The following is an 11,254-nucleotide window of genomic DNA, read 5'->3' on the forward strand; positions in this document are numbered from 1 at the left end:
ATAGGATACTTTTATTTCATTTTAAAGGTTTTTCTCTTTTTTAATTATGAGAATTTAGGGTGGGATAAATTTTTTTATTATCATATTTAATTATTTTTCTTCTCTATTTACAATGTATTTCTTATAATTAAAAAGTGGAGATAAAAATTAAAATGTACTTTCTAGCCCTTAATAATAATAGAATAAACATTATGTTTTTTCATATTATTTTAAAATGTTGGTAATTAAGGCCAAAAGGATAATTTGAGATTTTGAAGGGCATTTTTAGAAATGAGGATGCTTGCCACGTTGCTGCGTTCTCACCGCGAGCAAGAGCCGCATTGCGATCCATCCGACTATTTATTTCGACGTCGGATAGCTTTGCGCCAATGGGATTCCATCGTTGTTGCTTCTACTCCTACGCGCAGCATCTGCTAGGGCATATTCCACTGCCTTCTTCTTATCCCCTTCCGCCTCCTACTTAACAAGGTGGCCCCGTGGCATGGAGAACTGGGAAAGGAGTGATCGACTGGCAGATGGGGAGGTGGCGGCAAGCTCCTCGCCCACTCGGGCTTCTCTTGGCCGCGATCTTGGTGGGAATAGTGGGTCGATGCGATGGAGGGATCAGCAGCGCTTATGTGAGGAAGGCGGAGAAGACCATTGACATGCCGCTCGACAGCGATGTGTTCCGAGTGCCGCCGGGTTACAACGCACCGCAGCAGGTGAATTCCTATCCCTTTTTTGGCCGAAGTTGCCTTTTTTTTTTTAATTAATTTTGTATTGGCCACTTATGCTTTGTTCTACTCTTTTTTTGGTAAACTTGTTCTCCGATTCCCCCTTTACACTATTGATCTTCTAGCCCAAGTCGCAGATTTGATCAAAACATTTGAAGTTTTTTTGCCTTGCCGATCGGTGCCCCTTCTGCTGTGGTTTCGTTTTAGGATGGATATAACTCCTCTAGCAGAATAGTTTGCTATATAATTTTTAGAAACATTTCCCTTTTGTTCATGAAGGTGCACATTACCCAAGGTGATCTTGATGGCACTGCCATGATCATATCATGGGTGACTGAGGATGAACCTGGCTCCAGTGAAGTACTCTATGGGACTGATGAGAATAATCTTGATTTATCGGCCGAAGGCTTATATACTCGATACAAGTTTTACAACTACACCTCAGGCTACATCCATCATTGTACTATCAGCAATTTGAAGGTTATTTGAATTCGTCTTTTTGGTGCTCTTTTGTGAATTTATCTGACCAATCATACTTGCCTATTTCAATATGTATTCTTTACTGGCGTTTTTGTTGCTCTCGGTGAAAATTTTGGTAACGGTAACATGTTTCTTTACAGCACGATACTAAATACTACTATGCTATTGGAATTGGAGATGCAATTCGAAAATTCTGGTTCATAAGTCCACCTGAAGTTGGTCCAGATGTTCCTTACACTTTCGGTCTTATTGGTAATTTTGCTTATAGGATTTTAATTCATTTTGCTTGTAGGATTTAAATTCATGTTGGAGAGACCATCAAATATTCTTCTATCTTTTTGTCAAAGGTTCTCATCATAATAACTTCAGTTTTCTTTTTATAAATCAAAGTGTTTTCCTGTATTTCATGCTAGTAGATTTGGCTTTTTATTGACATTTTGCACTCAGAGATTTTCCTTTTGCTGATGATTTTGTAAATAGATAAAAATTTGATGTGTTTTGATAACCATCCTAGTAATATCTACTTACCTTTGCTTTGACTTGTATCTCATTTGACGGCCATTTGACTCCATTATAATTGTATAAATCATAGTAGATAATTGAAGATAAAACAGCTTTCTGTCCTCAATTTCTATAACATATTTTAATCCAAAATGCAAAAATTCTAAGTTCTCTACAATTTGAGCTGGAAAAGTAAAACTACTTGTATTACCTAGAATAACTTTGTCAGGTGATGTTTCTGTTCTTTGAGATTGTGTAAAATTTGTTGACGAGAAAATTTTTTGATGTCAAGGATATGCTTGATTATTTTGGGCGACATGATTTTGTTGTTCACGGTCATGTCGTTACCTGAATGAAGTGCCCTAGCTAGTTGTAGGTTCACTGCCCTGTTCTAAAAGTCCTACGTTTTCATTTAGGGAGTTTCAGAAAACAACTTAATACACTCTAGACCAGTTACCTACCTTGTTACACATGGAGACTTCAGATCCCCTTTGATCTGGGCACAGTGATTCTCATTGTTATTTAGCATTCGATCTTTGGAAAGGAAAGAAAATCTAAACTACAGTTGTACTTCATAATCTGTTATTTTTTGTAGGGTTAAAGTGTATATACATTTGTTGCTTTTCTTGCAAGCTCAATCTCTGAAATAATGGCACAAGCAAATGAAGTAGTCTTTGATATTATTGTGTCATCTTTTGGTAGTTTAATCAGTAATAAATTAGCGAAATGTCAATATCATAGTTTCTGTTGTTCCTAGAGAATTCTTGCCTGACTATATCTTGTTTTTCTCTACTATTTTGTATAAACTGCAGGTGATCTAGGACAGAGTTATGACTCTAACATCACTTTAGCTCATTATGAGTCAAATCCAAATGCACAAGCAGTTCTATTTCTTGGTGACCTTTCTTATGCTGATAAATATCCATACCATGACAATGTTAGATGGGATACGTGGGGGAGATTTGTCGAGAGAAATGCTGCATATCAACCTTGGATTTGGACAGCAGGAAATCATGAGATTGATTATGCTCCAGAACTAGTAAGGAAATCAGAAACACCATTGATACATTATGCTTGATTTCTTGACACTCTTTGTACACAATTTTGTTAATTTACAGCTAATTGTAAGGGATTAGGAAATCAGAAAGATATAGATAAAATAAAATGGTTCAAGGAAAAAATTATTTCTGGAGTATTTTTGCTTCATTGTTCGCTTCAAGTCAATGAGACTAGAAGAGATTATCTCAGTCAAACAGGCCTCAAACAGCATGACCAGCAGAAGGACATGTCTGAGGGACTAAATTAAGGATAATAAGTGATATTGAACCTCTTCTCTTAGTCTATTATTCATCAATCTTTCCAGGGTGAAACTGGAATAGATGATACATTATACCAATCTTTACAGGGTGAAACAATACAGTTTAAGCCATACACGCACAGATACTGGACTCCTTTTGAATCATCAGGCAGTACAGAGCCATATTGGTACTCTATCAAGATGGCATCAGCACACATTATTGTTGTGGCATCATATTCAGCATATGGTATGGATAGTAGATGCTTTATAATTGCATTTTTGAAATAAATTCAAGTTGAAAATGGGAAGTTATAAGTTCTCATATCAGACTAAGTAATACAAAAAGACATTATTATCTTACAGTGACATCAGTTATTTTTGCTTGCTTAAAAGGTTAATTTGAATTTTAAAGATTTGCTACTGCATTTTCTTTGTCCCTCCTATCTTGAAATTGTTTTGTAATTTTTATTTTAAATGGTGACTTCTAGCTAAAATTGTATGGATATCCGGTTAGAACTGGAATATAAATATGAGATTTCCATACTTCTGTATCTTTCTGAATTTGGTAATTGCTACTCTGTAAGTTGTATCTTACTTTAATATGATGGACAAAGACATTTTATTTGAAATTCCTTCCACTTGGAGTGAAGATGTTTTTCCATTTCCATTGCCTACATTTTCATAATGTAAGATAAGTAGATCTCCATTCAGATTTACATATAGTGAGAAATAATAGTCTAGGTTAGTTTTTCTGGTATATATATTTTTTTAAATTAGCATCACAAACATCAAGCTGAAAAGCAATTAATTAGCTTGATCAAAAAGTTGAGAAAATTAGTGAGACTCAGAAGTTGTTTGTATGCATTAACTAGTCTTTTTTCTTCACCTATGATAATTCATTTGATGCACTTTAATTGCACAACAACTGAAAGTTGTATTTTTTGACGTTTTGTGCATTTCCATGTTTTTTCCCTGAAGTTCATGTTATTGTCTAGGTGGATGTACTTGTATGTATTTTTCACTATATCTGCTAGTCAATGACACTAAACCTTAGGTTTATTTTTCTTTGCCTTTATTTGCTAGAAATCCCTAGTATTCACTATTTTTTGCATTCAACAGGTAGATACAGTCCTCAGTTCAAATGGCTTGAAGCAGAACTGCCCAAGGTGAATAGGAGCTTGACACCATGGTTGATTGTTCTAATGCATGCGCCATGGTACAACAGCTACAATTATCACTATATGGAAGGGGAATCTATGAGAGTGATGTATGAATCATGGTTTCTCAAATACAAAGTTGATGTTGTATTCGCTGGTCATGTCCATGCCTATGAACGTAGTGTAAGTAGGCTCTATATGCTTGTCTTTTCCCTATCCCCAGTTAAAGAATATCATATCGTATTTTTTCAGCTTCCTAGGCTTTCATACAACATGTCTTAGGAAATAATCATCTATAAAGAGTTTGAATTGAGCTGCCATCAGTGAATTTTCATGCAACATAGATAATTTTCCTTCACATTAGTGAGTTAAAAGATATTTATTTTCAGAAGTGTGGATTTCTTACTGCTAGATAGATGATAGGAAACGTACTTTGCATATAACCAATACAAATGTACAATCAAGTCGTTTGGTTTTCTAAGTTAGTTCTTGCAACACTATGAATTCTTTTAGTTGCGTGACTCACTCCAAAGTATTTCCTTTAGCCTTAGCCTTTTGGTGATGCGAGTTTCCTGCTTTTGCAGTATAGAGTATCGAATATCGCTTACAATATAGTGAATGGTAAATGTGACCCAGTTCCTGACGAATCAGCCCCTGTATATATCACTGTCGGCGATGGAGGGAATCTCGAAGGGCTTTCTACCAAGTAAGTTTCTGCTCATACCATACTAGCATTCTACTACATCACCAATAGCTTCTAATTTTCTTCTCAACTGGTGTCATTTTTGCATATGGGGCATAGTATGACAGAGCCGCAGCCAAGTTACTCGGCTTTCAGAGAATCAAGCTTTGGCCATGCTATCTTCGAGATCAAGAATAGAACACATGCTTACTATACCTGGCATAGAAACGATGATGGAAATGCTGTCGCCGCCGACTCAATGTGGTTCTACAACAGATACTGGCAGACCGCTGAGACGACTTCAGCCGTGTAAAGTGAGCCAGTAAGAACTTAAAGGTTTTATTCCTGCAAACAAATGACAATGTCGCTGTGAAAAAGAGATGAGAAATCACTTGTGGCATTGTGTTTTAAGCTCTCAGGAGTTGTGTAAGTATATAAGCATCCCGTAAGCCAGGAGCTATATGTTTAATTTGTTTATGTAAAACAGTCTTATAACTGCTACTTAATCTCAAACAAAATATTATTCTCTTCTATGAATACAACTTAATTACAGTGATATAAAGAAGTTGAACTCCGTTTGATTATGTTCAAGATTATACTTTTATCTTGTCAAGTTTCAAAGATGCATGTTCAAACTTATTTGTTGAAAAGTTTGTCAAGCTCGAGATGAGAGCTATTACTGAGTTTAACTAGATATAGAATTATGTTTATAATATAATTTAAATATGATTCAGTAAATAAAATTTATATTATTTTCTCTTTTGATGCCATTGCTTGAGAAGGGGAGTTTTAATATCTTTTATAAATTATAGATAAATAAAAACTACAAAATTATAAGATCTAAAAAAATTATATTTAAATATATCAATATAATACATGACACATAAGATCTGAATAAAACACGTGAGCCGACGACCCACGAGACAATCGGAGCCTCGGCCGTCCAATAAAAACCCAAATCCCCAATCAACGTTTTCGTCTTCCTTCCTGCTTCCGCTGATGGACTTCGCTCGATCGCTTCCCTTCTCGGCGGTGATCGTCATCGCCCTCATCTCCTTCCTCCTCATCTCGCCTACCTCCCTCGCCTACTCCGATCTCTTCGAGTCCTGGATCAAGGCGCACGGCAAGCGCTACTCCTCCGAGGGGGAGAAGCTCGCCCGGTTCCGTGCCTTCCAGGACAACCTTGCCTTCGTCGACGCGCACAACGCCGATGGGAACTCTTCTTACGAGCTCGGCCTCAACTCCTTCGCTGATTTGCTTTCACACGAATTCCGGGCGGCCCGACTGGGCCTCAGCGCCGGCCTTGCTGCGCCGCGGGCAAATCGAAGTATGTTCTGGGGATCCTACGGAAGTATTCCTTCTTCATTAGATTGGAGGAATGATGGAGCTGTCACTTCGGTCAAGGATCAGGGGAGCTGCGGTATTCCTTCTCCGTTTCGATCGTTTATTTGTCGTTTTCTTCTCATGGATACTATGCCGACTTTAGATTTTTTTTTTTTATAAAAAGAGTAGTTTATTTTGTGGAGTGGGAATTGAGGATGCCAACTGGTTCAATCGGAATCATTCTCGATTGACTAAAAGGGGTGGGTGAAAGAGCGAGAGGAGACGAGTCCTATAGAGATATGGGAAATGAAATCTAAAGGGTCACAGTATGATGCTGAAAGCCATACCACCTCCATGGGATAAGCGAAAGAAGTGGAGAGAGTAGTCAATAGACTGATGGACCGTCAAGCCAAACATATCAGCTTAGCTAGCTTACTTGATCATTATGTTGACATTTGTACAGGAGAAAAAAGAAACAATGAGAGGGCAACAAGCGAGAGTGAGAGAGGAAGTTAAAGGGAATAGTCGAATAGATATGTGGAGTCTCATGTTCCTTTGGATGACAGTATCCATGTAGTTTCTTTAACATTTTTATGTAGAGGCTGAACTGTCAAACTCTTCAATTTCCATTTACAGCTATCAAAGGTGCCAACTAGTTCAATTACTCCTAATCTGTTTAATTAAACTGATAGATCATTCCTAATCTACAGTGTTTGCCAGCAGACCACCCAATTATATGGTATTCATTATATATGCCTGCAATTATTGTTGGAGAAGGTTGTACTAAATTTAAACAGCACCCTCGGTCTTTCATTGGGAATGTGTGGATGTATTTATCATCTAAAAGACTTACATTATTTGTAGCAATCACTGATTGAAAATCCAGAATTCATACATATGATTAAATGTGATCTTGCATGGTTTCTTTAAGTTACAATTCTATGTGTTTATTCTTAACTATGATATCTTCCAGGTAAGATGGCCAAATCATGAAAAGAAATAACATCTGATAACATGAGATAGAATTATATATCTGACCAAAAATCACAGTTTTTATGACTGATTTTATTCACATTCCATATGCTAAGTGATCCATAGATCGAAGTGACATGTTTAACTTTTTGAATACTATGACTTAAGAAGATGGTTCATGAGTGAGAAATGGGGATGATCATTGAATTGATAGTTAGGTAAGCTGATAACTAAAATTGGAATATCCACTCTAGTGTAATAAAATAACAGACGCCCTTGATCAAGCTTGGACTCAGGTTTATAAGAGCTAATTTTGTTAGTTAGTATGATAAATAAACATGCTCAAACTCTCTTTATGGCTTGATGAAAATGAAAAGTAGAAAATATAGGCTAATTTGACTTGTTAGGTATTTGACAATAAATCTCATAAAAGTGTTCTTTGAAAAGCTAATTAATAGTGCTCATCAACAAGCTTATTTATTGGCTCATTGTTCTCTTCATAGATGTGTGGTAATCATTTTTTTGTAAATAATCTAGTTGTGTGCTGATTACATTTATGTACTTGTTCAAATGTTCAATTGAAAACATGCATTTTATGAATTTAACATTCCATTATGGTTTAAAGGTGTTTAAATATTATATTTGTATATATAACATTAGTATGCATTAGCCTAGTTAAAAGTGGTAGGTGCTTCACCAATCACCACACCAGAACTTTTGCATTGCTTGCCAAAGAAAACCACCATTGTTTGGTGTACCAAAGAGTTTTAAATTGGAAGAATTTGTGGAGGAACGTGTTAAAATAGGTATCAAAAGCATTACACCTGGCTTTTCTAAGAGAGTCATAGGTCTATGATGCCCACACAAATCCTATAAGATTGAGTTAACCCAGCCATCAACTCCAATTGGAAAATATGCTACTCTTTGAGCTTGGGTGCACAGACTGATGTGTTTCCAAGCAATGCTACTCAAGGTTGAGGCTTCTAGTCCAAGGCTAAGCACCAATGTGATGATTTCATGTTGTGCTGACACTTAGAATTCACTATTCATCACTTGCTCGGATTGACTTCACTATCATAATTTCTCCTTGGAATTTATAGCTAAGATTGATGGGAAATAAATGGAATAAGTTTATGCAGCTGCAAGAGAGAATGAAAATTGAAACTGTCAGGGTGTGCATCACATATTTGAGCCTGAAATGGAATATATAACTTGATTGATAAAATAAAATTGATCATTCTTTTAAAACAATTACCTTTTGCTTCATACTAGTAATGTAAATTTACATAGAGCTCAATGGAGAGGCGACCTCCTATAGTTGGAAAACTCAGGCATGCAGACATAAAGCTCATGGTAGGACCTGTAGGTTTTATAAAAGCAAGTTTACTGAACAACAGGTGGACTTATGGTGGGCCATACCATTGGAGCATTAAGGACTTGAATAGTTAAAATACTTTAGCTTTGTACATTTTACTTATAGTGGATATTGTTTGGCGTCTCAGGTGATTGTTGGGCCTTCTCAGCCACTGGTGCAATTGAAGGAATAAACAAGATAGTCACTGGATCTTTGGTCAGTCTATCAGAACAGGAGTTATGTGATTGTGATCAAAGTTACAATAATGGTTGCAATGGTGGTCTCATGGACTATGCTTTCAAGTGGGTGATTCAAAATCATGGAATTGATACAGAGGATGATTACCCTTATCAAGCGAAGCAAAGAACCTGCTTAAAGAACAAGGTACTATGAAACACAGTCTACCTGTGATTTGTGTTGTTACACCATTGGCAATTCTTCCTTCACCTTCTACTTCTCTTTTTTACAGCTAAAGCGTCGAGTTGTAACAATAGATGGCTACAAAGATATTCCTCCAAATAATGAAAAGCTATTACTTCAAGCTGTTGCTCAACAACCTGTTAGTGTTGGAATTTGTGGAAGTGAGAGATCATTCCAACTATATGCAAAGGTCCGCAATCTTTTTAAATGTAAATATTTTTTCCTTTGAGGTTGTCATTTAACGTCGTCTGCTTATGTCACTCATCTTTTTCATTCATAGGGGATCTTTACTGGCCCTTGCTCAACTGCACTGGATCATGCTGTACTGATTGTAGGATATGGTTCAGAAAATGGAGTAGATTATTGGATTGTGAAAAATTCTTGGGGGAAAAGCTGGGGAATGAATGGATACATGCACATGCTTCGGAATAGTAATGATTCTTATGGCATGTGTGGGATTAATATGCTAGCCTCCTTTCCAACAAAAACTTCTCCAAATCCTCCTCCTGCACCACCTCCAGGTCCAACTAAGTGCAGTGCGCTAACCTATTGCCCAGCAGGAAGCACATGCTGTTGTAGTTGGCGGATATTCAGTCTCTGTCTCTCATGGAGTTGCTGTGACCTTGAGAATGCAGTCTGCTGCAAAGATGACCGATATTGCTGCCCATCTGATTATCCTATCTGTGATACCAGTGGCGCGCAGTGTTTGAAGGTCAACCCTCTCTTTTATTGCTCTTTAATTGTTGTTCCTTAGAAAGGCAGTTCATATACCGAACAGTTTCATTTTCACACCTGACCTTTCCCCTGTGGTTTCATGGCTATTCAAACCTTTTGCATGATTATCATTCTCTTTTCTGTCTTATTTTATTTGTTTTTTTATTGAATCATTTGTTCATGCAGCGAACTGGAAATATAACTGCTATAAGAGCCACTGAAAGGAAAGCCTCTTTCACTAAGTCAGGATCATGGAAAGATCTGATTGAGGCATGGGATGCTTAACAAGCAGGGCTTTTGCAGGTGAGGAAAATAATTAGCAAATTTCATACTTGATGTAGGTTTCCTTCAAGTTAATTCTGATCCTTTTGTTAATTATTCAGATGCTCTTCTTGAAGGATGCATTGCACATTGACAAGGCTGCAAAAGCATAGCCAGACTTCCAACAAAACATTATGTTATGTTTAATGATCAAACCTTGAGAGACGTCACATACCGATTCGTTGATTGGTACTGCAATCTACTATTGTATGAATATCAAGGTTTAATTTTTCATAATATATGGTTGTGAGAGAATTCCTTCTGGAGATGCTATACCAAATGGAACTTCACTTGATTGTTGTATTAAACATATAAAAAACAAGTAGAGTATATTTTACATGTAATTCTATTTATGTGAACAGTTAGTTTCTGGTTAGTTTAAAATATTCAACATTAAAATTTCTCCTTAAAGTTGTATTGCATATTATAGATTCATGATTTATCTTCATATTAGTCTCAATCTCGCATTATGAATTATTCAGTTATAAATGCTTTGCTTTTCTTTGCATTGCACTCACCTGCAATGACTAATCTCGTAATTAGAGTGAGCTAGCTTCATGGTTTGGTTTATGTTCATTTCGAAGTTCATTTGTGGCCTTGAGCTGCTACAAACACATCTTCATTTAGTGTTCAGTTGTGGTAGATGCAAATTGCCAAGATATCGCATGAAGGGAGGAATCACCTTAAATTGCTAAGCAAATTTCAAGTAGCTGATGCCTTGGAATATGCAAACACAAGAGCAAAAAGAAAGACAGACCTCTCAATCTTTTGAATCTATTTGGTTCATAAAAGAAAGAACTCTCGTGAATCAAATGATTGCAAACAAACTTAATATTCAATTTAATTAAATTTATTTGTTTACTTAATATACACAATCAATTAGATGAATGAATTTATATATAGGTATTCAATTTGTAAGAACACGCTGTTAAGCTAATTAATATTCATGAAAGAATTAATAAATTATTTATGAGTAATATTTATAAACAATATCCACAAATAAAATTTATAAATCGCAAACTTAAGCAACCCAAAGCTTAATTTGACATAGCTGAGCTCGTTTATGATCCTAAAACCAGGTATTGCTTAAAAGAATAGTCTAGAATTGCAAACTTCAAGATGAACAACTTTCTATCAAATATGGTCCTTTTGTGTTTTCTTTAGTATATGCTAAACCTGTACTGCTGTTGATCTTTTATTCCTTTTTCAAGAACTAAGTACAGGTAAAGAACTTTTTATTTTTTAAAAAAATAAAAATTTAAGTACGGTCTTCGTTCTGCTCCTAACTTGCAGTTAAAACAATTAAGACGTCAACCAACA

At 36.1% G+C, this 11,254-nt stretch overlaps 2 protein-coding genes across 2 annotated transcripts; both read left to right on the plus strand.

Annotated features, from left to right (window-relative positions):
* Nucleotides 1-370: 370 nt before the first annotated feature.
* LOC122037895 (purple acid phosphatase-like) lies at nt 371-5,404 on the plus strand. The gene is made up of 8 exons (XM_042597361.1): nt 371-701; nt 993-1,193; nt 1,334-1,445; nt 2,507-2,733; nt 3,100-3,238; nt 4,111-4,331; nt 4,733-4,854; nt 4,951-5,404. The coding sequence occupies exons 1-8, from the start codon at nt 516-518 to the stop codon at nt 5,141-5,143; spliced, it is 1,401 nt and encodes a 466-aa protein (XP_042453295.1). The 5' UTR covers nt 371-515; the 3' UTR covers nt 5,144-5,404.
* A 351-nt stretch (nt 5,405-5,755) lies between these two features.
* On the plus strand, nt 5,756-10,333 carry LOC122037897 (low-temperature-induced cysteine proteinase-like). Its single transcript, XM_042597364.1, has 6 exons — nt 5,756-6,250; nt 8,628-8,863; nt 8,949-9,089; nt 9,180-9,611; nt 9,800-9,916; nt 9,997-10,333. Exons 1-5 carry the CDS (start codon nt 5,830-5,832, stop codon nt 9,896-9,898), a joined length of 1,329 nt encoding a protein of 442 aa, XP_042453298.1. The 5' UTR covers nt 5,756-5,829; the 3' UTR covers nt 9,899-9,916; nt 9,997-10,333.
* Nucleotides 10,334-11,254: the final 921 nt, after the last annotated feature.

The sequence above is a fragment of the Zingiber officinale genome, chromosome 1A (genome assembly GCF_018446385.1).
Source record: "Zingiber officinale cultivar Zhangliang chromosome 1A, Zo_v1.1, whole genome shotgun sequence".
Classification (NCBI taxonomy): domain Eukaryota; kingdom Viridiplantae; phylum Streptophyta; class Magnoliopsida; order Zingiberales; family Zingiberaceae; genus Zingiber; species Zingiber officinale.